This window comes from Rhinoraja longicauda, chromosome 17 (assembly GCF_053455715.1).
Source record: "Rhinoraja longicauda isolate Sanriku21f chromosome 17, sRhiLon1.1, whole genome shotgun sequence".
Lineage (NCBI taxonomy): Eukaryota > Metazoa > Chordata > Chondrichthyes > Rajiformes > Arhynchobatidae > Rhinoraja > Rhinoraja longicauda.
In genome coordinates, this window is record NC_135969.1 from 9934170 (window position 1) to 9961745 (window position 27576).

The 27576-nt window shown below is 40.8% G+C and overlaps 1 protein-coding gene across 4 annotated transcripts in view; it reads right to left on the minus strand.

The window, feature by feature from the left end:
• Positions 1-12031: 12031 nt before the first annotated feature.
• Positions 12032-27576, minus strand: part of LOC144601735 (NUAK family SNF1-like kinase 1) — a 257453-nt gene continuing 241908 nt past the window's right edge. For 3 of the 4 annotated variants that reach the window (XM_078414068.1, XM_078414067.1, XM_078414066.1), the window contains 3 exons: positions 23646-23765; positions 21442-21574; positions 12032-15371 (listed from right to left, as the gene is read on the minus strand). In XM_078414068.1, the coding sequence (XP_078270194.1) occupies positions 14293-15371; positions 21442-21574; positions 23646-23765 (1332 nt within the window). In that variant the 3' untranslated portion in view covers positions 12032-14292. Of the gene's footprint in view, positions 15372-21425; positions 21575-23645; positions 23766-27576 lie in introns of all 4 variants that reach the window. The other variant, XM_078414069.1, reaches the window with a different exon arrangement.

Genomic DNA, 27576 nt, shown 5'->3' on the forward strand with positions numbered 1-27576 from the left:
GAATGTTCCATGTATGACCAACCATCAGATTATCAAGGGCAATAAAAACAGATCCTGAAAGCAATCCCCCTTGTAAATGGTAAAAGAAAAATCCAGATCATAACAATTCCTTGCACACATTTATTTTCTTACTACTCCTTCCTTATGCTGCTGCTGGATACAAGTTCTCATCATTTATTAATATCCATTACATTTTTAACAATTTTTCACTTTCTCTGTAGTCATGTGATTGCCCAGCTCTTTTTGCATCATGGGTCCTTTAGGTACCTTTCTAAAAAATGTCTGCACTTGTGGGGGGGAGGGGAGAGGGAGGGGTTTGGAGGGAGGAGGGTATGGGTGGGAGGGAGGTGAGGGGGTGAGGGGGGAGGAGAAGGTGCTGCACCAATGCAGGTTTTGGCCCAACGGGTCCACTTGGTCTAGTGTATTTTAAATATCTTGATGTTCTTGTGAAATTATGATGCCTGTTACTGGCCACCGTTTGTTCCTTATGTCATAACGGGTGTTTGCAGGTGTTTAGTATAATGTCTTAAATTTCGGGGTTTGCACCACTGATTTTTGAGCTAAACGCTGTGTATGATTATTTAAACAGCCTTCTCAATCTGTTTTGCAATCATGAAGATTTATGTGCATAGATTACAAAGCCATAAGACATAGGTACAGAATTAGGCCATTCAGCCCATTGCGTCTACCACACCATTCATGCAGGGCTGATCTATTTTTCCCTCTCTACCCTATTCTCCTTCCTTATCCCTGTAACCTTTCACACCCTTACTAATCAAGAATTCTTAATCACCATTATTATCAATCTCTGCCTTAAAAATACAATGTCTTGGCCTCCACCAAGACACCTGAATTCCACAGATTCTCCAGCCTCTAGATTCACCATCCAGAGGAAATTTCTCCTCATCTCCATTTTGAAGGTACATCCGTTTATTCTGAGGCAGTGCCCTCTGGTCCTAGACTCTCCCATTACTGGAACCATCCTTTCCACATCCACTCTATGTAGGCCTTTCATTAGGTTTCATTAGGTTTCAATGAGATCCCCCTCTCATCCCTCTAAACTCCAACAAGTACAGGCCCAGAGACTTCAAACACGGATAAAGCCTTGCTTTTATATTGTAGTCGCTTTGAAATGAATGCTAACATTGCATTTGCTTCCGTACTCTTGACTCAACCTGCAAATTAATGTTTTGGCACTCCCAAGTCCCTTTGCACCTCTGATTTCTGAAACTTCTCCCTATTTAGAAAGTAGTCTACGCCTTTATTCCTTCTACCAAAGTGCATGACCATACAATGTAATCAATTTGCCACTTCTTTCCCCACGCTATCTAATTGATGAATGAATTCTTCAAAACTCCCAACCTGTGGAAGACTCCCTGCAGCCACCCTACTTCCTCGACACCAGCTGCTCCTCCACCTATTTCCGTGTCATACGCAAACTTGGCCACAAAGCCATCAATACCCTCATTCAGATCATTAACATATAATGTGAAACGTAGCAGACCCAACACCGACACCTGCAGAACACCACTAGTCTCTGCTAACGAACCAGAAAAGGCCCCCTTTATTCCTACTCTTTGCCTTCTGCCAGTCAGCCAAACCTCTATCCATATCAAGACCTTGCCTCTAATACAGTGAACTCCTACCTTGGTTAGCAGCCTCACATGTGGCACCTTATCAGAGGCCTTCTGAAAATCCAAGTAAATAACATCCACTGAATCTCCTATGTCTATCCTGCTTGTTACCTCCTTAAAAAACCCGCACAAGATTTGTCAGGCAAGATCTCCTCTTAACAAAATCATGCTGACTTTGGCCTATTATATCATGAGGTCTCTGTTACTGATCTTCGTTAATATTGTAAGTACACCTGTCCTCTTTTTACTGTTCCTAGTTAAATAAATCAGTTGGTTCAATTTTTACATTTTTCTGATTAAAAAATAATGACTTAAATATATGAAACGAAAAGAATGTAAGGTAACTTACCTTCAACAGTTTTCACAAATCATGGGGTTAGCCTCCTTGACATGGATATTTTTTTAATGGGTGATCTTGACCTATATGTTGGTATATATCACAGAAAATCCAAAATGATTATTCAAACTACAGTATCTGAAAAATAAGTTAAAGGAATAATTGCATACCTACCTAAAAAAGCTATTCATAATATTAGATTTGAAAATGGCAGGGATTAGAATGAATGAAAATGCAAGATGGTACTCAGAAACACCTGGCCCCAACTGGGCAGATAACATAAGAATATTAAAAATTGATAAAGTTACCCATTCTCTTTATTCAAATGACCTACAACACTCTAAGGAATGTTTGGACCCATTCTTTGTACCACATGCAATCTTATATTGTGGTTACAGGTACAATGTTAAAATGTAGGGGACAACCAACAAACATTTTTCAATTGCCAGAGATGCAAAACATAGCTGAGATTTGATTTCCATCCATTAATACCATAAGACAGGAGTAGGATTAGGCCTATCGAGTCAACTCCGCCATTCAATCATGATCGATCTGTTTTTCTCTCACAACCCCATTCTCCTGTCTTCTCCCTGTAACCATTTAAGCCCTTCTTAATCTCTATTGTGGTGAATCTAAAAAACAGGATTAGTGTAAATGGGTGCTTGAAGGTCAGCCTAGACTCGATGGACCAAAGAGCCCATTTCCATGCTATACATCAAGTATTCTTTTAATGTTGACATGAATATTTGGCCTTGAATGGTCACAGTACCTCTTCTCAGCTTAAATAAAATGCATTAAGCATATTTGGTATCTTCAATTGTTTTTCTTTCTGACAGAGTCGGTGCCTGGTTTCGTTCGTATAAAAATTATTTGTGCTGTTTTCAACTACTTTTCTAATGCTTTTTAAGATTATGTTTGTACTCACTTTTAACTAAAAGAAACACAAATTTAAGATTGTACCTCTGAGTCTGAATTTCAATGGTAATACGATTTGAAAATTAAGTTCACAAAGTTGTGAGGTTTTTGAATTATCTTTCTGTTGACACTACCAAACATGACACTATTGAATGTATGTATAGCCGCTGAGAATGTTGGAAGTAATTTTGCACAGTTCTTGTTTTGTATATATTTTTTTATTCTGAATAAAGTTTATTTTGATTTAAAAAAAATTGAATTGTGAAGAGAGTTTCATGAACAATGTAATTTAATTTCCCTTATAGAAGGAGATGGAAGTGAGTAATCTTAAAACTCAACTGCAGTTGATGCAAGAATGTCTGGATGGAATAAAAGATTCACAATGTCAACAAAATCAGAAAATGTGTGAGCAGCTCAGCTGGTTTAAAGATCACGTTAAGTTTACTGAAATCCTATCCGAGCTTCATAAACTCACTTCTATTACGAATCCTGTCATCCGAGTACAGAATGATATGACTCAAACAACTCCGAGTACATGTGGGAGTCTCTGCATTGTTCGTAAGCAAAGAGCTTATTATGAAAGCACAAGAGTTTGCAGAACGTCATTTCGACCTCAGCCTGCACAAATAGACAACTATCAACTTTGTGACACCAAAGCTGTATGTACGGATATATTACCAAATGGTAGCAGCCATGTTCATCAGAATGTTTATCAGGAAGCTTTATCAGACACCACTAAGCCGAGGCCATGTGGTTCCAAAATTTATGTTGCACGTTCATATTGTGAAGGCAAAAATGAAGACACCTCTTCGTACCCCACTGCAACTAACTCAAATCACACAACTTGTGCATGTCCTTTCAGAGGCACAAACGAGGTTTCTTCCCAAGCATTTATCCCTGGTGACGTCGAATTGGCTGAAGGCCAGAATGACTCGAGGAATAAATCTCCCTCTATTCAGAAAATGCCTAACGATAAAAAAATAAAGGGGGCTCCTGTTTCCTTCAGTCCAAGTGTAAAATGTAACCTTGGCCATAGTATGTGGCCGGACTCAACCATAAAAAACACCAATACAGGAGCTGGTGGCAGTGCTGTGACATGCAGGAAGATTGGAACCAGAAGATGCCCCACTAAAGGAAGAAGCTCTTTTCCAATCAAGAAAGAAGGGATCAAACTCAACCCAAATGCATCAGATAAGTCAAGCAGCATTAAAGCTGGTCTGAAAAGAGCGACTTTAGATGAATTAAAGATTAACCCAGCCACACAAAAGCAATCAAATGGTAGTGAAAAGAAAAATATTGGCAAAGCATCTTATGAAAAGCGAAGATACCCTCTTGAAGGACTGCAAGTGAAAGATGAGACCTGGCAGGAACAAGCAATGAAAAGAAATTACTTACACAAGAAAGGAAGGAAGGAGATTGCCAAAGTAGCTAAGAGAAATCTTTCATGGCAACTCCCAATCTCTTTTCAAGATGGCTTTTTGCAGAATGGTAGGGAATCTGAGCGTCTGCTTCAATCATGGTTTAGTCCTTTAACTCCAGTTCATGAGAACTGCAGTAATAACCCAGCAGACCCTTCACTTGGAAAAGCTGCTCAAAATAAAACACAGCTTAGCTTTTTTGACAGCAGTGAAGATTCTGATTAGATTTGACTCCCATCAGATTTTATTTTAAAAGACTGAGGAAAAGAAAAACAGTGACATGAAGATAAAAATATTAATGACTTTTACCAGTGAATTTTGGATTACTTTGTTCAGTTTTATGTTAAATATATCACATGCCTTCAGTTTTTGTTGTCAATTCTATGATGTAAAAATTAATGCATTAAAACTGGTGTAAGTTGATCATTGTTTGAAATAACTATCTCTTTATTACCACTCATTACATTGGTGCTTTTCATTTTGTTTGATGTAGCTAATAATTGGTTAGGATTTTTTATTTTTCTATATTGTTGATTTTGTCAGCTTTGTCGGACTTGACAATGTTTTTGTATTCCATTTTTGATTTACAGATGACAGATTTATAGTACAGATTACAATACATTTACAGGTACTTTTCCTGTGCAGTTACAGGATTATACTTGTCTTTGGTGCATTGTCTTCTACATTGTGTGTGTGTGTGTGCTTTTATTGCATAGGCATTTAGATGTGTTACAACTATCAAACTATTGCAAAAAATCCACTTCCTTTGTAAAATGGCAGCAGTCCATTAAAGGAAGCCAAAAGCAACTATTTGTTGGATCTGATGTGTAACCAAATGTATGTGCACGTGATCATTTTATGTTTAGTAATAATAAATATTCACTTATATTATTTTTAAAAATGAAGAAAACTTTGATTATTCAATCAAGTAGTTGGAAGGTCATAGAAGTTCTTATAACATGGCATCATTTTATTTTTTTACATAGTTTTCTTGTCTTAACTGGTTTTCTCTTCAACAAAAGGTGAGCTGCTAGAGGAACTCATCGGGTCAGGCAGCATCAGTGGAGGGAAACAGACAGTCCATGTTTCGTGTGAGACTCTTCATCTGAAATGAAAGAGTGGAGGAGAAGTTGGCAGTATGAAGTGGTGGGGAAGAGGGAAAGTGCAAGAACAGGCAAGTGATAGGTGGATATATGTGAGAAGGGGTTGGTTTGCAGATAGCATCAGGAGAGAAGGATGAAGATAACGACAGTGGCTTGGAGACGGTAAACGGAGAAAAGGCTGTAGAAAGGTCCCGAATCAAAACATCTACATCTACAGATGCTACCTGACCAACTGAGTCCCTTCAGCACTTTGTGTTTTGCTCAAGATTCCAACATCTGCAGTTCCTGATTCAGTGGTTAATGAATTTCCATTGTTAATTCTCCCTTAAGAGTACAGGAATAACAGTGACTTGATCGTATGGATTTAAAACTGTCTTATTGGATGGAACAGGAACTGGAAGACAGAGGGTTGAGTCAGAAGGACAATATTCAGGCTGGAGGTCTGTAACCAGTGGAGTTCCACGATGATCTCTACTTTCTACTGTTTGATATATATAAATGACCTGGATGGTAAACGTGGATGGGTTTGGTGGGTATATTTGCAGATGACACCAAGATTGCTTGGGTTGTGGACTGTGAGGAGGAATGTCAAAGTATGAGGCAGGATATAGATCAGCTAGAGAAATGTGCAGATAAATGGTTGATGGAATTTAACCTGAGGAAGTCTGAGGTGTTGCACTTTGGAAGAGTGAATTTAGAGGAAAATATACAATTAATGGCTTGATCCTTAACAGCATTGATGTACAGAGTAATCTTGGGGACCAAATCCATAATTCCCTGAAAGTGGCCACGCAAATAAATAAAGTGGTAAAGAAGGCATATGGTATGTTTACTTTCATAAGATGGGGCATTGAGTATAAGAATCAGGAAGTCACGATGCAGCTTTATAGGACTTTGGTTAGGCAGATTTTGGAGTATTGCGTGCAGTTCTGGTCGCCCCATTACAGGAAGGATGTGGAGGCTTTGGAAAGGGTGCAGAGGAGGTTTACCAGAATGATGCCTGGATTAGGGGGTATTTGCTAAGGGAGAGGTTGGACAGAATTGGATTGTTTCTTGTGGAACGCCGGAGGTTGTGGGGAGACCTGACAGAAGTATATAAAATTATGAGTGGCATGGATAGGATAGACAGACCCTTTTCCCAGGATGGAAAAATCAAATACCAGAGGGCATAGCTTTAAAGTGAAGGAAGGATAAAGTTTAAATGAGATGTGTGAGGCAACTTTTTTTACACAGATGGTGGTGAGTGCCTGGAATGCACTAGCTGAGGTGGTGGTGGAGGCGGATATGATAGTGGCATTTGAGACCTTTGGATAGGCATATGGATATGCAGGGAATAGAGGGACATGGATTATGTGCAGGTAGAGAAGAGACAGTCGGCATTAGGTTTGGCACATACATTGAGGGCCAAAGGGCCTGGTCTTGTGCTGTACTGTTCTTTGTGCTATGATATTAGCTTGTCCATTTATTTGGATTGGTACAACTTCAACAAAACTCCGGAAGCTTGATAGGGTTCAGGACATATCAGTTCACTTGATTGGTAACTGATACACCACTTTAAGCATTTATTCGCTCCGTCACTGGTACGGTGAAAACCATTTACATTCATGTGCATAAGCCACTCTGACAGCTCTTCACTAAACCACAGGCTCTATTACCAAGACAATTACAATACAATAGAACTTTATTTATCCCGAGGGAAATTGATCTGCCAACAGTCATAAAACCAAAATACATGAAACATGAAATTAAAGTGACGAGATGAAAGGATTGGGGGTGTGCAAAGATTGGGGTTGGTGGGGGTGGGGGGGGGGGGGGGGGAGGAGTCAGTCCGACGACAGATGGGGGAGGTGTTGTACAATTTGATAGGCATTGTCCAAGATGCTCTGCAGTTTGAGGAGCATCCTCCCCTCAAGACCACCTCCCATAAATCCAACTTCGCCCCCAGGACCAAGCCAGCCTTCTTGATGAGCTTGTTAATCCTATTGGCGTCCGCGCCTTCGCTCTGCTGCTCCAGCACACCACAGTGAAGAAGGTGGCACTGACTATCACCGATTGGTAGAACAACTTCAGCATCTTGCTGCAGACGTTGAAGGAGCGGAGCCTTCTCAAAAAGCGCAGCCAGCTCTGTCCCTTCTTGTACAGCGCCTCAGCGTTCCCTGACCAGTCCAGTTGACTGTCCAGGTATACTCCAAGGTATTTGTACTCCCTGGTAAACCGCACATCCATGCCATTGATGGAGACAGGACAGGGATGTTCCTCTCCTCCTAAAGTCCATCACTAACTACTTAGTCTAGATAATGGGCAGTAAGCACATTATATCACTGGTTACACTGATTTCTGTCCAAGTCAAGCAGCATCCTGAAATATATTACTGCACTGTCATTGTGCCTGTAACTCCCTACCCAACAGCACTATGGTAGTAACTTCACCAGAAGCATTGCAGTGGTTTAATAAGGTGGCTCGGGTTAATTTTGAATATTGGGCAATTAAACAGTTTTGTAACATGGATCTTTGGGATTTATTTTTCTATTTCAGTGCTTGCATGCCATGATTTTGATCTATTGATCTAAATAGATAAAAAATCTCAGGCCAAATTGTATAATTTTCCAGTAATGCTGAGATTTTCTGAGTTAATTTTCTTCCCCTCCATTGTCAATATTAAGTAATACAAAGGCAATGAGTTTAGCTGAACTAGAGGAATGCCTGTACAACAAAGTTAATCCTGCCATATATAGTGGTCTTTTTTTGCCACTGGGTACGGTTTATAGCTACACTAAACTAGAATTAGATTGTTCAATGGAAATTATCACCTGGTCTAAATTCAAGCCCAGTTGCCTGTGGCAAAGGCAAATCAAGCCCAACAGCACTGGATAAATAAAGGATGAGTTACATGCTTTCAAAAACATCTACAAACTTAACCAGCCGAGGCAGCAACAATAAAAAGATAAAACATGGGCTTGTGAGCAAATGCCTTGATCACATTTTGAAGTTCTGGCGAAGGTTCTTGGCAGTTAAACCAAACTGTATGTCAGTGGAACGTCGGATATTAAATAGAAATAAACCCTACCAGTTGCATTTTACTACATTGCACATCTGACAATGGTTTTGGGAGATTTATGTTGTATATCTCTTTGAACATTGAGGTAATTAATTAATCAGTAGATATCCACTACGGTTTGAAATAACACTTTAACTTCTTTGAAGCTGAAAAGAAACATTAGCCCAGGTTTCATCAAAACTCCCAATGCAGTTGAGGTGAAGGCTTGACAGCTTAAAATAAAATAAAAAGGCCTTGCTGTTTTCTTTATTAAGTCTGTTACACTGACATATCTGGAAACAAAATATAATGTTACTTGTGAAGACTGTCAAAAGCAAATAAAAATAACCCAACACTGACATGAGAAGAGAAGATTCTCACAATCAATATGTTTAGTTTAGTTTAGTTTAGAGACACAGCTTGGAAACAGGCCTTTCGGACCACTGTGTCCGCATCGACCAGTGATCCCCGCACATTAACACTATCCTACACACTCGGGACAATTTTACATTTACAACAAGCCAATTAACCTAGAAACCTGTACGTCTTTGGAGTGCGGGAGAAATCGAAGATCTCGGAAAAAAACCCCACGCAGGTCATGTGGAGAATGTACAAACTCCGTACAGACAGCACCTGTAGTCAGGATTGATCCCGGGTTTCTGCCGCAGTAAGGCAGTAGCTCTACCGCTATGCTGCCGTGCCGAAACAAATGTGATTCATTTATATATTTATAAACACGTGCCAAACAATATCCCAAGATTTGTCAGTTGAGTTTTGTATTTTGTTTTTTTATTAGGCACACACCACGGACATAATTAATTCTTGTCCTTCACCATCAACTTATTACCAAGATATTCCATTGTGCATTTATCGTTGGTTCAAATCACAATATTAGCTTCCACAGTTGTGATGCAAACATATTCTTTAAACATTAAGTTTTATTGTACACAATATGAATATTTTGAAACAAATGGAAATTATAGATGTTATAAAACTGAAACGGTTTATTACCAATCATAATAAGTAAGATTGTAACAGTTGAAACATGCAAAGTATTGGTAACTGGTAGCAGTAATCAAACGTGATCGTTTTGGCAAACCAACTATTGTTGATATCTTCTGAGAAGCATTCTTGTTTTCTCTCCTTAGAAAAAATAATTTTCCATTGTGGTTAATCCTAGTTTCATTCTGTAAATATCGAGTTGAGTATCAATGAAAATGTGGAAAACAAAATAAAGCACAAATTGTAAGCCTCAAGTAATGTGTTTGTGTACAAGGGGCGGTATAGTGGTGCAGCAGTAGAGTTACTGCCTTACAGAGCCAGAAACCCGGGGTCAATCCTGACCACGGTGCTGTCTGTATGGAATCCCTGTTACCTTGTGGGTTTTCTCCAGGTGTCCGGTTTCCTCCCGCATTCCAAAGAAGTACAGGGTTGTAGGTTAAGTAAAAATTGTATATTGTTCCCAGTGTGTAGGATAGCGTTAGTATACAGGGTGATTGCTGGTCAGCACCAACTTGGTGGGCCGAAGGGCCTGTTTCCACGGTGTATCTCTAAAGTCTAAAGTAAAGTCTAAAGTGGATTTCATTTTATAATCTTATAGAGACATATCTTATAGAGACATATAAAATTATAAAAGGACTGGACAAGCTAGATGCAGGAAAATATTCCCAATGTTGGGGAAGTCCAGAACCAGGGGCCACAGAATTAGAATAAAGGGGAGGCCATTTAAAACTGAGATGAGAAGGAACTTTTTCACCCAGAGAGTTGTGAATTTATGGAATTCTCTGCCACAGAGGGCAGTGGAGGCCAAATCACTGGATGGATTTAAGAGAGAGTTAGATAGAGCTTTTGGGGCTAGTGGAATCAAAGGATATGGAGAGAAGGCAGGCACGGGTTACTGATTGTGGATGATCAGCCATGATCACAATGAATGGCGGTGCTGGCTCGAAGGGCCGAATGGCCTCCTCCTGCACCTATTTTCTATGTTTCTATGTAATTGTTAGTGCCTCATTCCTGACTCCAAATAAAATGCCGGAAACAAATATAAAATAATGAACGTTGAATTCTCTAATTTTAAATAACTTCTACCTCCACTCCCTTCTCCCTCCCTCCCTGCCCCTTTATGCCTTGTTGTGTAACCAGTTTCACAGATCTCCACATTGTATCCCCTTTGAGTTCACACCTTCCCTCGCCAACAATGGGCCCACCAGGACACCACCCTGTCTCGTTGGCCCTTATTGGTCCTGGTCTTTTCTCATCTGCAGCCCCCCCCCCCCCCCACTCCTCCCTCTCCCCAACCTTCTACTTTCAGTGTCTGAAGAAGGGTCCCGACTCAAAATGTCACCCATCCTTTTTCTTCAGAGGTGCTGCCTGACCCGCTGAGTTACTTCAGCACTTTGTGTCTATCTTTAAGATAATGACAGCTATTTTTCATTAAAGGTATTGCACTTTTTAATACAGGAGCGGTTATCAGATATATTTGAGCCTCAAAACATAGTAATGTTGCAAACAACCTCTCAGTGGATTAGTCTATTGGTTCTGTTGGCATGATCAAAATAACGAAGTCAATTAATTACTTTAGGAATGTTTATAAGCAACACGCTCATAAAGGTTTATAAATAGCAAATTTGATCAATTATTTGATATTCTGTAAAGGTGAGAATGCTGCCAGCTAACCCATCAGATGAGTTCTCAACTCTTTAAATTCTTGAATGAATTTTATGTTTGAATAGGCAAGCGAGATTTTAGTTTAACGTTTCACTGAGAATGTCACACACTATTTCCTTCAATCAAGCATGATTCATAAGTAGTAGCTTTACCTGTAAACTCTCAGCTTCCTACCTTTAAAATGTCAACATGAAATGAAAATGTGATTTATGACATTTAATTGACCGCTTGCATGTATTACGCTGCAGATTGTAACAATCCAGCATCATGAAACGGAATCAGCCTAATGTTAACTGTAAGTCTTTGCTGATGGCATCGGACATATTTCCAGTATTATCTGTTTTAATCTAGCATCACGTAATTGTTATTACTTGAAGATTTCACTCATAATAAAAATAATAATAAAAAATTTCTAGTGATATATATGTCTATGTTTGGTGAACATAGAATTTTGCCGGTAATTGAAAGAGATTGAGAAAGAGATTAAGAGACTGATTAAGATTGATTCATTGATCACGAGATTGGTCTCGAGCCGAAACGTCACCCATTCCTTCTCTCCAGAGATGGTGCTTGGCCAACTGAGTTACTCCAGCATTTTGTGTCTATCTAAGATGAATTAATACCTTGGCATGTGAAAATTCTGTGCGCTCTTTGCGCGATGTGCTGATGGTCGACACTGAATTGGAATGGCAAATATCGTTTCAGAATGAACTTCTTTTCATTATGTTGAATATAACATAAAGGAGACTATAATCAATTAGTAAAAGTTCATCGATTTCTCTTCACTTATTCAAAGTTTTGACCACCACATGGAAAATCTTGCACCCAATGACACCGTTCAGAAAACTGTCAAACACAATCTCCAAAATATTCTATTTTAATAACTTTTTACAGGAACATTTGAAATGTAAAGTTCCACAATCATTGGTAGTAAGCACTGGTGAAAATACAATGTCTTGTATTTTTGTCTTGCATTGAGTCAAGTGAGAAACTGAAGAGGTGAGACCATCACTTTTTACATGATCGTTTTGAACTGTTTTGCAAATATAGGAAAAGGCATATCTCCAAGTGATTTAATTTTATAAACAGACATTTAAACATATTTTTCAAACTAAGTGCAAAAGTTGAGAAATTGACAATATTATGGTGTGGAAAATAACCACAGACTGTCAAGTAACTTGTGAAAGAGTACTCTAAGCCACATTTATTTTGCATCTGGAAAAGTGCAGATTGCCAGTCTGTCAGCATTAGTGGTGCTAACTAGAGACTTGAAGTCTGGTTTGACCAGTGCACCATCTCATTTGTAGTTGACTGTCTTGCCAATTCAGTTTTAAATCCTGTTTTTTTTCATTATTCCACAGCAATCGGCTATGTTCACTGTCAGTTCTACTGATATTTTTTAACTATTTCAGCAATATTCATACCTAATTCTGTCACCTACTTTTTCTCCAAATGTGTAACGCAAGGTTAATTTATTTTGCCGTTCTGCCCAACCTCATATGTATTTTACGCAGTCCATTTTGTGCTCTCATGACCTAATTCAGAAACGTGGTTACATTATCTACCCAAATGCCACCTGACTATTTGCCCATTTCCCCGTGGGTTTGCAATGCAAATGAGAGCCAGGTATCCCAGCACTGATCTCTGCGTAGTCACAATCCCCACACCCACTCGCACATATCTCCTCAAACAAATACCTTGGAATGTCTGCTCTTCAACCACTAGTGAACCTAGTCCCAATTTTATTCCTGGTCTTCATTTCCTTCAACCATCAATGTTTCAAGAGCAATTTTATCCATTGGTGGTTGTACTCCTGGATTTTCATGCCTCTTCCACAATGCATTTGAAATAAGATCAAAAGGATATTTGTTCGATTGCTAGGTTATTATTGTGCAGGCAATTCTAAATTTCACTCCTAAAAATTAATTAATTGTTTGATCCAGAATTGAAACGAAATTCAGGGCAATCTCTAACCAGTTACCAGAACACAGCTAGTCACCTTGCCCCTTTGTTAGAATGTATCTAGGCATAATAACAAAAACAGAAACAAATGACCTTATTTTGAAGAGCTACTTTGAAATATGCCAATGTTTTATATGTATGCATACATAACCAAATTCTCAATTCTCCACCTTTAACACTGACAAAAAAAAACATACATTTGTAAACAGATTCAGTTTGAATAATACAATTGTGTGATATATTCAGTATTTTGTATGATGGTTTTGGAAAATAGCTGATCTGAAATAATTCACAAAACTAATTAAAATACCCTCCCTTACCTTCACTGTATTCATTAGCATTATGAATCTTATCTCAACAAAGCATGCATGCAAATAAAATAAGTAATGACTAAAAGTATTGGAGTAACTCAATGGGTCAGGCAGTATCTCTGGAAAACATGGAATGGCACAGTTTCTGGTCAAGGCCCTTCTTCAGACTGCAGAAGGGTTCTGACCTGAAATGTCACCTGTTTAGTTTAGTTTAGAGATACAGTGTGGAAACAGTCCCTTCGGCCCACCGAGTCCACGCCGACCAACAATCGCCTGTATACTAACAGTTGACACAAAATGCTGGAGTAACTCAGCGGGTCAGGCAGCATCTCAGGAGCGAAGGAATGGGTGACGCACACTAGGGCCAATTTACAGAAGCCAATTAAACCTACACACTTGCACGTCTTAGGAATGTGTATGGAAATCAGAGCACCTGGAGAAAAAACACGCGGTCACAGGGAGAACGTGCACATTCCGTACAGTCAGCACCCGTGGTCAGGTTCGAACCCGGGTCGCTGGTGCTGTAAGGCAGCAACTCTACCGCTGTGCCACTGTGCTGCCCTGTTCTCCAGACATGTTGCCTGACCTGCTGAGTTACACCAGCACTTTGTGTCTTTTTGTGTAAACCAGCATCCGCAGTTCCTTGTATCTAAATAAAATAAGTTATTTAGCATATCAGCCTTGTCACTAAGATAAGTAAATTTTTGCTAGTGAATGTCCTCATGCTATATTTAAATAAAAATTACAATAATTTATTTTGTCTATACATATTTTTCATTATAGGTCTAATGAATACCATTTTCTTCAAGTTTGTTCAGTTGAAATAATATTAGGGTACAATTTGCGCAGAAGAATATCCATAATTCATTCTCCTTTCCTTTATATAATTGCAGGTTTCTTCAACTTTATCATAAACATGCATCTTTGTGTTCCATGATGGGATTTTCTTTTCCCATGTTAACATTTTCAGGGCCTGCATTCTGTGCAGTTTGTGGTTCCACTTCTGTCTTACCCAGCTCCAATAAATCATCTTCTGAAATTAAACTGTGGATACTGCCATGTTTACTTTGTGAAAACAATCTTCTTTCGCCTTCAGCTGTGGAATCCAGGAGAACAAATGAGTCGCTGGACAGTATGGAGTCATCACTGATCACACTGGATGGGCGACTCCTGCTTTCCCCGCCACTTGCTAAGATCAGGTCCTTGAAAGAATCAGAGAGTCTGAACGTTGAACAATCATCAGGCAGATCTAGGCTAATAGAAAACTTTCCATTTCGCTTTAGAATTCCCTTTTTCCTGTACACAACCTCCTCTGAGGTCAACATTTCTGACTGCTTTTGACTTGGTTTTGAAGGAATGGCAGCTGTATCCCTGTCTACAGATTCACTGCGTTCTGGAGAAGACGAATAGCCAGATTCTCTTTGGCATGAGTTCTTTAGGATCCCTTTCACTGGCATGGTACTGCAGACTTTCATTGGCACTGTGTATACATTGTAGCAGATCGTTGTAGATTCTGCTCTGGTGGTTTTAGTTTCAATCCATTGTGATTCGAAGTCTATGACTGTAGTTGAAATATCACTATCGACACTGGTCCTGGTTTTTAAAATTCCCTTTGGCTTTTTCTTTGTGTCTTTGTAAGTTATTTTTTGTAGTTTTGCATCACATTGTGGGTGCGTGATATCATTTTCTTTCTTTGACTTCTTCAAACACGCCTCTCCCCTGATTTCTCCTGCAGGAGATATATGTACAGAACTCTCGAAGCCTTGGACATCCTCTGTTTCATTCTTCCCTTGATTACAATATCCAGCACTGTTTTTCCAGTCAATATAACGCACCACTAAAGGTGAGTGAGAGTCATTTTCAGAAACATTGTCACAAACTGGTGCGACATAACCCCAATTGACCCACCAATGGTTTGCAATATCGTCAATCGTTGCTCGTTTCCTTGGATTCACTGACAGCATCCAATCAATTAGGCCATGTGCACCTGTTGATGATAATATACCAACATATAATAATCCAACAAAAGACTTTTCTCTTTCTGATATTTTTAACAAGGATATGGGTGTTTCGTTAAATAAGGGTGACCTGTGACATGGGTGGCCAAATTTAAAAGTTATTAGATCATTAAAAATGGGCCTATCTATGATCCTTCAGAGCTAATTTGTGATCAAAATTGACCAAAATTTGACCAAAATTTAATACTTTCAAAATATGAAAAAAAAAAGATTTTAAAAAAAAACTGATTTCTAAGCTCCCTTACAAAATGTCGGCACCACGAGGCCCGTGGTTCACGCTAGGGTCATTATAATCGTGTGGTTTGAATTTTATTTTAAATCGCAACGAATGCAAAAAAAAAACCCAGTTCTAGCGTTGACAACGTGAGACAATGGGAAGGACCACAACAGAATGAGACATCGATAAAATAGGTGAGCAAACTAGATTTTTATTTCATGATTTAAAGTTCTATTCATTATCTAGTATTTCAATGGAAAGCTTAAACACAAAATATAAACAATAAAAACGGTTACTCTGCTTTTAATTCACACGTTTCACATGTGACCAGCTACTCACATGGTGCTGCAAAAACGTAAGGCATCAGAAAACCATTTAATCGGGTGATAAATCATAAAAATCATAAGCATAATCAGAATTTGGCTTATAAAGAGTTATTTAATTGCAAAATTAATGTAATCTTTCTGGTATAATTCACGTGGCGGCGCCTAACGGCAGCGGCTGACTAGCAGTCTGTCCGTCTTTTTTTTGTTGAGTGTCGGTGTTGGGATGATTTTTATATATATTTTTTTGGTTGTGTATGTGTGGGAGGGGGTGGTGGTGTGTGGGGGGTGGGGGTGGGTGTGGGGAACTTTTCTCTTCCTCACGGCGCGGGGTGCGGCTCGGCTGCGGGGCCTAACATCCCCCGGTGCGGCTCGGCCGCTGGACTTTACATCCCGGTGCGGCTTGGCCGCTGGACTTTACATCCCGGTGCGGCTTGGCCGCTGGACTTGCATCGCCCGGTGCAGCTCGGCTGCGGGGCTTAACACCGCCCGGTGCAACTCGGCTGCGGGACTTTACATCGCCCGGTGCAGCTCAGCTGCGGGGCTTAACACCGCCCGGTGCAGCTCGGCTGCGGGGCTTAACACCGCCTGGTGCAACTCGGCTGCGGGACTTAACACCGCCCGGTGCGGCTCCGCTGCGGGACTTTTCACCGCTGGTGCGGCTCGGCTGCGGGACTTAACACCGCCCGGTGCGGCTCGGCTGCGGGACTTTTCACCGCTGGTGCGGCTCGGCTGCGGGACTTAGCTGCGCAAGGCTTGGTCGCGGGCCTTTCATCGCCCAGTTCGGCCGCGAGACGTTTCAGCGCCCGGTGCGGGGACTGTGCGGGTCGGTCGGGGACGAGCTGTCTGTCCGTGGGCGTGGGGAAGAGAGGGGAAGTTTTGTTGCCTCCATCACAGTGAGGGGGTGTTTGGAGTCACTGTGATGGACGTTTGTGTTGGGGTTATGTGTCTTGTGTTCTTTTTTTTTTTTTCTATGACTGCTATGTAGTTTCGTTCGGTACTTCGGTACCGAACGACAAATAAAGCTCTGTTATACCTGTTATACCTGTTATAAATTAGCCTAAGGATTTGATGAAATCCTGCTTGAAAAATGCCACAAAAAAGGCAAGAAAACCCAGGGACATATCTGATATTTTTCTTTGTAATTTTTTTTTTTTTTTGCTTCATCTCATTATTTTGGCTATACACCATGATCTATACTACTTAAAATACAGGATGTGAATCAATGGGAATATTACATTAAAAAACAGGAAAATAACCTGGAGGTTTGGAGACCTTCAGTTTCACTACTGAGTGCTGTATTAACAGAAACTCCCATATACTATTGACAGGTATTGTTCGATGGAAATACCATAATGTCAAAGTTAAGCACCATTTTTCCTACCAATCAATTATCCAAGTAAGAAAATCTCAGGTGAGTGACTTTGATATTGTGAATTTACTGCAGGTTTGAGTTTTAAGGGACAGAATGCACATTTTTGGAAATTGCTTTGTCATGTTTTAAATCTTTGTGGATTTCTTTTTCCATTCCATTGTCACGTGCCACTTTAAAATTCACAAACCATAGACAAGAATCCCAACAAGTGCCAGCAAAACCAACTTGCACATAATTATGTTCCCTAAGTAAATAAGGCTTAGCTCTATTGAAAACAAATAGCGACATCAATTCTGCTGCAGTGATTAAAACAACTGCGCTCCAGGACTTTTACATTTGTCTTGTATGAAACAATTAAATATTAAATTAGATCAGGATAGACCTCCGAGTTATATGATAATGAGTTCAAGCCTTAATTTAAACCTTGTGCAAAATAATCCGGACTGTTAAATGCAGATAAAAACGTGAAACCAGGTCACAACTACTAATTCATGATAGCCGTGATTTTTTTCCCAACAATTAAATCCTTGTTATTTTTGCTAATTGGTCAATATATCAAGTACAGGAATTGGGATGTCATGTTACAGCTGTACAAGACATTGGTAAGGTCACATTGGGATTATTGTGTACAGCTCTGGTCACCTGCTATGGGAAAGATGTCATTAAACTAGAAAGGGGGCAGAGGTGATTTATAAAGATTTTGCTGGGTCTGGAAGGTTTTTTTTCCCCCTGGAGCATAAGATGCTGTGACCTGAGAGAGGTTTATAAAATTATAGACCAAGTGGACCCATTGGGCCCAAACCTCTCCTGCATTGGTGTAGCACTCTCTCCTCCCCCCCTTCCCCTCCCCTCTCCCCCCTCCCCTCTCCCCCCTCCCCTCTCCCCCCTCCCCTCTCCCCCTCCCTCCCTCCCTCCCTCCCTCCCTCCCTCCCTCCCTCCCTCCCTCCCTCCCTCCCTCCCTCCCTCCCTCCCTCCCTCCCTCCCTCCCTCCCTCCCTCCCTCCCTCCCTCCCTCCCTCCCTCCCTCCCTCCCTCCCTCCCTCCCTCCCTCCCTCCCTCCCTCCCTCCCTCCCTCCCTCCCTCCCTCCTTCCCTCCCTCCCTCCCTCCCTCCTCCGCGCTCCTCTAGTATTGATGGGTATATAATGGCCAGTGTAGTATCTGGAGAACATGGATAGGTGACGTTTCAGGTTGGGACCCTTCTTCAGACTGGTTGCGGTAGGGTGGGTGGGGGGGGTAAATCTGGAAAATTGGTGGGAGCAGGATGAAGCCAAGCAAGTGATAGGTGGATGCAGGGGAGAGGGGGGGGGGGGGGGGGGTTTGATTGGCAGAAAGGCCGGGAATGAAAAGATAAAAAGTGTGAGATAAGGGTGGAAGTGGTGCAAATTATGAAGCCAGAAAAAGGAATGTGGGTGGAAGGGAAAGGAAAGAAATGAGTGTGAATCCAGGTGGGTCACAGGGAAGAGAGGGGGATTGGAATATATATATATATATATATATAAATAAAAGGGGGTTGTTGTAAGTTAGTTAGCTAAAATTAGAGAATTCATTGTTCAATTTTTAAAGTTACCTGAAATTGGAAAATTCAATGTTCAATTTTTAATGGAGACGGTAGAAGCGGCACATTTACAACATTTAAAAGACACTTGGGATGTACATGGATAGGAAATGTTTGGAGGGATATAGGCCAGCCGCAGCAGGCAAATGGGACCAGCTAAATTAGGCAAATTGGTCGTCAAGAATAAATTGGGCCGAAGGGCCTGTTGCCGTGCTGTATAATTCTATTACTCTAATGGTCTCAGTGAACATCTCAAACATCTCTAACGCTGGATCATTATATTGTTCAGTTTATGAGACGTTGTTTTCAAATTACTTGCTGTTTTGATTACATAATGAGCAATGAAAGATTAAAAGTAATGTACTGCTTGAGAAATCCCTGGAATTTCATAATGTATGAAATATAATCCAAGTACATTATCATTCCAGAGCTTAGATATAATTATTCATATTCATTTCCTCTGAGTAAATTGTTCTATTGTTGCTCTGAGGCCTTTATCACTCGACCGTTTTGTGTAACTGAAATAATATGTAGGTCATATCATGTAGGAGTGGTAAACCTCTTTACAGAAGGACATTAATTAATCAAGTATTTATTACAATCTGGTCACATTCATTGTCATGTTCTGATTCCCAGATTCCCTCAATTCAAATTTGTAATTTATTCTGTAAGATTAAGCTTAAGGTTTCCAATTTAGAAATATAATAACCCAGGGTATCATCCTCATAAATTAAGCAGTCCATGTTCGTATGCAGCATAAGACATAGATTGACAATTGGCAAGTAATGGTTGCTGAACAGAAGTGCCAGACAATAGCTATCTTCAACAAAAATGTGTCTCACAATCTTTGCTTGGCATTCGACAGAATTACCATCACTGGGGTTTTCACTAATAACTTGGGTTCACCATTAGTAAATGCACGCTGACCATCTAAAAACTGTAACAAATAGTTTACCTTCGACACTTACAATGCTCTGAATGCTCACAATGAGTACTCATCATTTAAGTTTACTTTGGTTGGAGATATAGCATGAAAACAGGTCCATCGATCACCCGTTTGCAATAGCTCTCTGTTATCCCAGTTTTTCATCCGCTCCCTACATCTAAGGGCAATCTACAGAGGCCAATTAACCTACAAACCTGCACATCTTTGGGATGTGGGAAGAAACCAGAGAACCCGCAGGGAACCCACAAGGTCACAGGGAGAATAAGCAAACTCCACACAGACAGCACCCGAGGATCGAACCTGGGTCACTGGCGCTGTGAGGCAGCAGTTCAACCTGCCGTGTCACTGTGTTACCTTTAAACATAGAACCATTTAATGTTAAATTGTACAATACAGAAATAGGCCCTTTGGCCCACAAAGACATCACTGAAGATGATGCCAATTTAAACTAATCTCCTCTCTCTGCACATGATCCATACCCCACCATTTCCGCCATGTCCATGTCTATCCAAAAGCCTCCTAAATCCCACAATCATATCTGCCTCCACCAGCACTCTAGGTAGTGTGTTCCAGGCATCCACCAGTTTCTGTGAAAATAATTTCCCTCACACATCTCCTTTAAACTCTTCCCCTCTCACCTTCAGACGATACCTTCTAGTCTTTGATATTTTCACCCAGGGAAACAGGTTTTGATTGTCTACCCTATCAATGCCTGTCTTAATTTTGTAAAGTTCTATCAGCTCTCCCCTCAGCCTCCGAAGCTCCAGAAATAAATCATTCAAATTTGTCCAATCTCTCCTTATAATTAATACCTTCTCATCCAGGTAGCATTCTGGTAAACCTCTTCTGCACAGTCCCCAAAGTCTCCACATCCCTCCTGTAAAGGGGCAACCTGAACTGCACACATTACTTCAAATGTGGTCTAACCAAAGTCCTATAAAGCTGCAACATGACTTACTGATACTTATACTCAATGCCCTGATCGATGAAGGCCATATGCCTTCATTTTCACTCTATCTACTTGTGTTGCCACTTTAAGGGAGCTGTGGGCTTGGACTCTAAGATCCCTCTGAACCTCAATGCTGCTACATGAATGCATACAACTTTCAACAAAGCTCATCAAGCCGAATACCAATCCACCACCTCAAATTTGTATTCCCTCTGCATCTGGGTATTGTGGTTCCAGTCTGAACCATCTTCAAAATGCACAGCAATTTCTCATCAAAGCTGCTTTGGCAGCACCTCGCAAGCTCCTGTTGGCCACTGTACGAATGATGAGGGCAGCAAGCATGTTGGAACACCTTCATCTGCAGGTTACCCCCCATCATTCTTCATCCTGGCGGGGAACTATATATCCAGTCCATGGTCAACTCTGGGTCTAAGTGCGGGAATTCCCTGCCAACCATGCTGTGGAAGTACATTCACCAGAAGGAATGTAGTGGTCCAACACAATACCTCTCCACCACAACGTCAAGGGCAACGAGGATTAGGCAATGAATGCTGTCCTTGTCAAAAGCACTGCTGTCTCACAGACAGAAGAAAAATATTGATCTTGCCGTCTTTATCAGATTAGACATCCGCATTGAGAGCTCACATTTGCTGCTCACATTTCTAATTCCATACCAGAAATCTGTGGAGGTTTCCTGTATTCTCCAAGGCTGATCTGCTGTGTTAAAGTTTTGTAACTCTGACTATCAAATGGCATTGTTCCATACACCAGCGTGTACAACAGGACTCCTAAGGCCCAGCAATCAACCTAAAACAGAATGAAATGGGTGATGGTTAATCGGTATGAATATGAAAATACAAAAGTTGGCAGAGTTGACATGTTATTTACAAATCAGGAAGCATTTTGTGTGTTTGTGTTTGCTAAACAAAGGTAATGGACTGAATTTAAAAGTAAATAGTGTTAAAGTTTCATTTTAGTTTAGTTTGGAGATACAGCATGGAAACAGGCCCTTCAGCCCACTGAATCCATGCCAGCCGTTGATCACCCATTCATACTAGCTCTATGTTGTCAACATTTTATCAACATACACATTGGGGTCAATTTGCAGAGGCCAGTTAACCTACAAACCTGCAGATATTTAGAATATGGGAAGAAACCAGAGCAAGTGGAGGAAACCCACGCGGTCACAGGGAGAACATGCAAACATCACACAGACAGCACCCGAGGCCATGATTGAGCCCGGGTCTCTAGCATTGTGAGGTAGCAGCTCTAACAGCCGCGCCACCCTACAAAAGTCTTTCAATCACCAGTTTCCTTTATTTTTTAAACTAATATTTTTTTAACTCAGGACTGATTAACAATGTGGGGCTATCTATATCCCTTCAAGGACTGGTGTTTTTTGAATAGTGGTAGATGTTAGCGCCAAGCAAAATATTTAAATATCCTCTAATCTTGGCCAGTGTGGTGGGGGCAGAGACACAAACCATGGATTTGCGGACATTTTAATTGCAAAGTGGAGCTAATGGAAAAATTTGGCATCTATTTTATTAATTGAGTCTACATGCAACCAAATTCGGAAAATAAGGTCTCCAGGTTGCACTGACTAAGTGGGATTGATTTTCTCTTGGTCTATAATGTAAATGAGCTGAATAACTCTGAGCTGACGTACTGCAAGGGGCAAGGTGTTTGCAGTATTTCCAGCAGTTATTAGGCCACATTCTGTGATCAATAACTCTGTGTTCAACATTAACCTTGAAGAAGATTCCCATAAATATCTTGCGAAACTTAGCAGGTCATGCAACATCTGGGCGGCATCTGGGTGGAGCAGCGGTAGAGTTGCTGCCTTACAGCGTCAGAGACCTGGGTTCGATCCTGACGACGGCTGCTGTCTATACGGAGTTTACACGTTCTCCCAGTGACCGTTTGGGTTTTCTCCGGGTGCTCCGGTTTCCTCCCACATTCCAAAGACGTACAGGTTTGTAGGTTAATTGGTTTCGGTAAAAATTATAAATTGTTCCTAGTCTGTCAGATAGTGCTTGTGAATAAGGATCGCTGGTCGGCGCGGACTCAATGGGCCGAAGGGCCTGTTTCCACGCTTTCTAAACTAAACTAAAAATCTGTGGAGGGAATGGGTAGGCGATATTTCGGGTTGGGACCCTTCTTCAGACTCTTTGGTAGCGATCAATCAATATAGAGTCACAGAATCATAGAGTCATACAGTGTGGAAATCTGCCAACATGTCCCAGCTATACATGTCCCACCTGCCTGGGTTTGGTCCATATCCCTCCAAACCTGTCCTATCCATGTACCTGTCTAACTGTTTCTTAAATGTTGGGGTAGCCCCTGCCTCAACTACCTCCTCTGGCAGCTTGCGTAGGAAAGAAACTGCAGATGCTGGAATAAATCGAAGGTAGACAAAAAATGCTGGAGTAACTCAGCGGGTCAGGCAGTATCTCTGGAGAAAAGGAATGGATGACGTTTCGGGTTGAGACCCTTCTTCAGACCTCTGGCAGCTTGTTCCATACACCCACCACCCTTTGTGTGAAAAAGTTACCCTTCAGAATCTTATTAAAGTTTTTCCACTTCACCTTAAACCTATGTCCTCTGGTCCTCGATTCACCTACTCTGGTCAAGAGAATCTGTGCATCCACCCGATCTATTGCTCTCATGGTTTCATACACCTCTTTCAGATCACCCCTCATCCTCCTGCACTCCAAGGAATAGAACCCCAGATTACTCAACCTTTCCTTATATTTTGCAATTTAATATATCTGAAGCTAACCAGATGATTTTGTTCAGCAGAAACTTTGGGCTGAGAAAAATGCTTTTGAAAAGCTGACTATGCATGTTTGGTTAATAGTCCATTCCCCTCACTTACCTCAGGACCTTGATATGGGAGTCCATTCACTATTTCTGGTGAAGCATAAAGGGGGCTTCCACAGTATGTCTCCAAAAGGCGATCCTTGTGATACAAGTTCGACAAGCCAAAGTCAGCGAGCTAAGCAGATATCCATAAAATAAGAAGGAAATAAGATTATTGATGGTCTGTATAAATTCAGCTGCTCATTCACATTTGAAATTCACAGAGAAGGGATTATTTAATTTCCTATTAGCTGGGCAAAAGAAAAATTCTATACATGGTCAGATTTTTGTATCACATTTTGGAGCGTGTAACTTGGATTTAATTTCCTCTGTCAGAGGATAATCGATCCCTGGAATCCTCTTCCCCCGGGGGGTGGTGCGGGTCAGATCATTAGATATATTGAAGGTGGAGATAGATAATATTTGAAAGTGTAAGAAAATAACTGCAGATGCTGGTACAAATCGAAGTCTGAAGAAGGGTCTCGACCCAAAACATCACCCATTCCTTCTCTCCTAAGATGCTGCCTGACCTGCTGAGTTACTCCAGCATTTTGTGAGATAATATTTGAAAGGTCAGGCAATTGAGGGTTATGCGGAACTGGCATAGAAGTGGAGTTTGGACCAGCAGAGGTCAGCCATCGAGGGCAGCACTGTGGCGTACAGGGCAGCACAGTGGTGCAGCTGCTGCCTCACAGCACCAGAGACCCGTTCAATCCTGACCTTGGGTGCTGTTTGTGTGGCGTTTGCATGTTCTCTCTTTGACCGCATGGGATTCCCCCGAGTGCTCTGGTTTCCTCCCACAGCCCAAAGACGTGCAGGTTTGTGGGCTTTGCTAAAATCGCCCCTAAAGTGTAGGGAATGGATGAGAAAATGGGATAACATAAGAACTAGTGTGAATGGATGATCGATGGGAGGCGTGGACTCCGCGGAATGAAGAGCCTGCTTCTTTGCTGTATCTCTAAATTAAACTACACTGATTGACAAAGAAAGCTTCACCGTCTGGTTGTCTATTCTGCTCCTTTATTCATTTGTTCTGATGTTCAAAGGCCAAATGTTATATTAAGCAAGCAGTGTCAGATTTTTCCATACCTATATTGTAAATGAATTGAATAACACTGAACTAAAGTACAAGATGGTGTAATGTTTCCAACACCACTCAGGCCAACTTCTGCAATAAGTAAAACATGTTTCTGCTACACTTGAAGAAAGCTTCACACATGTATCTAGTTATTGCAGCGTGAATATCCCCTTTATCCATCTTAATTTTATTTTGGCATCTGGATTCGAAGATTTCTGGCATACAATAATCCAAACAGTGACAAATGCTCATGACTGCAAACTAGGAAGTAAATAGCTCAAACTATAAATATTTTGCATAAAGCACAATAATATCATGCACGTGAAATTAAGATGGCATGTTTGATGCCATACATTGGGGGGAAAATGAATTATGAAGATATTTCTGCAGAAATTGGAGTACATAAATAACAAGGTTTTCTGATTCAGTGCAGTATTCAGCAGGAATCACAGTACAGTATGTCTATAACATTCAGTTACATATGCTTCAGCAAAGATTATGGTTCAAGGAGCTTATGGTTAGAATAGAGAGCAAACATTCAAAGTTGTTGATTCAGTGCCTTCAGAAAGATTTCCACATGTAGATTTTAACAGAGCACAAATGGAGGAGCATGATATCACACATTGGGATTTGATGTTTCACTGTTTATATACAGACACTAGTGTCCACTCTATAATACCAGTGCCACAGAGTGTGAATACAGCCAATATTGCCATCATTGTAACGACAAAATTCTAACCTGTAAGCAATTGTTGATGCTAGTTTATCAAAGAAAGACAAAAGAGTAACTCAGCAGTTCAGGCAGCATCTTTGGAGAACATGAATAAGTGATGTTTCGGGTTGGGACCGTTCTTCACTTACGCTCGGTCTGCCAATACCTGCGGGGTGTCCCGGTTGCTAATAATTTTAACACCCCTTCCCATTCCCATACTAACATTACTGTTCTGGGCCACCTCCATTGCTAGAGTGAAGCCACATGCAAACTGGAGGAACAGTACCTCATAATCCGCTTGGGCAGCTTATAGCCCAATGATATCAACATTAAATTCTCCAATTTTAGGTAACTTCTGCAAACACCTCCCTTTCCCATCCCCTTTCTCTCCCCTTAACACTTCAACCCTTACTTATTCCCTCCCAGTCCCTTCTCCCGAACACCGGCTGTCCTTCCACTGGTTTTTGACACCCCCCCCATTCCACCAAAAGTCTTTCAACAAGCTTCGCAATTCACTATGTATTCCTTTTGGGCTCACAGCTGGTTCTACCTCTAGCCTTTGCCCAACAATCTGCCTATCAGGGAACCCCCTCATCTGAGGTCATCTGTTGCCGCCCATGATTTGTCTGGTCCTCTCTTCCAGCTTTCTTTCCCGCTCCACCCCCCCCCCCCCCGCAATTAGTCTGAAGAAGAGTCCTGACCCAAAACGTCACCTATCCATGTTCTCCAAAAATCCTGACCTATCTATGTTTGATAATATATGAACACTATACCCTATTTATATAGCTGTGTACCTTGTTTATATCAGTGAGTTAGTAGTTGCATGACATCAGAGAAACATTCGAAATGGCATGAAATACTGGAGCCAATTTGTAAAACATTCATCCCATATGTTTCGGACTGACATTTAAATGTTCCAGAGTGAGTAAGAATGTTGTGTAAGTGAAGTCTGAAGATTTCTTAATGGTGAGGTGCACATTGTGAATTTTAATAAGAAAGAATATTTGCATGATTGGCATTCTTTAAATTCCACTTATTTATTTTAGTCCTGGAGTTCTTGCCAAATAAGGGATTGTGTTCTTAGCTATTCTTGAATTACTTTGTGCAGTCTGGGTGCTTTTTTTGTACATGATTCAATCAGTTAAATTCATTGAAACGATTGGATTAGTCACATTTAATCCGCATCTTCTTTGAAATCCAATTTTACGGAGAAATGCTAAATATTTAGCTTCTTTTCTTTTTTCATTAAAGATATGCTCATTGTGGAAAATTATGTCGTGTATGGCTTGCATTAATATTTTCCAATAATTGTCATTTGCTTTTGATCTTCCTAAAATGTATTAATGTACTTAACATTAGCATTAATACAACAAAGAAAAAAGCCCAAATATCCTGATGCAGGGTCTCAATCTGAAACAATGGCCATCCCTCTACCTCAAAGGAAGCTGCATAACTCACTAAATTCCTCCAGAAGTTTGTTTTGTGCTCCCAAGTGCAACATCTGCAGTCTCTTGTGTCTCCAAGCCAAAATTATTCTATTTGGATTTAGGTTTAGGGTTATTATTGTCAGGTGTACCGTGAAGTACAGTGAAAAGCTTTGTTTTGCATGCTATCCAAACAGATCCGATGCACCATGCATAAATACAGCACAATCATGTCAAACTCAGATATAACAGAGAGAACAATGGGGAAAATACAGAGTGCAGAACATATATAGTGGTCAGCATTGTAGTGTATTGAGTGCATCAGTTCGATAGACAGATGAGTTACAATGCTGACAACTATATTCTTTAATGCATCAATCGTTCAAGTTTTAGGCAAAAACCAAGTCCTGGGGAAACTCAGCAGGCCAGACAGCATCTGTGAAGGGATATGGAGAGACAACGTTTTAGGATACGTTGACTGTTCATTTCCCTCTACATATGCTGCCTGGCCTGCTGAGCTCCTCCAATACTTCGTATTTTGCCCCAGATTCCATCATCTGCCGTCTCTTTTATTTCCATTAAAGGCATGGGAATGTTAAATATGTAAAGAAGATGCTCTTGCTGTTGCTGCTCCTGCTCATCCCAGGTCATTTTCCATTTCATCAGAGATCAAAAATAAGTCATGTCCATGAAGGCAACATGTACTAATTTCCAGAAAAGGGTACCAAAGATG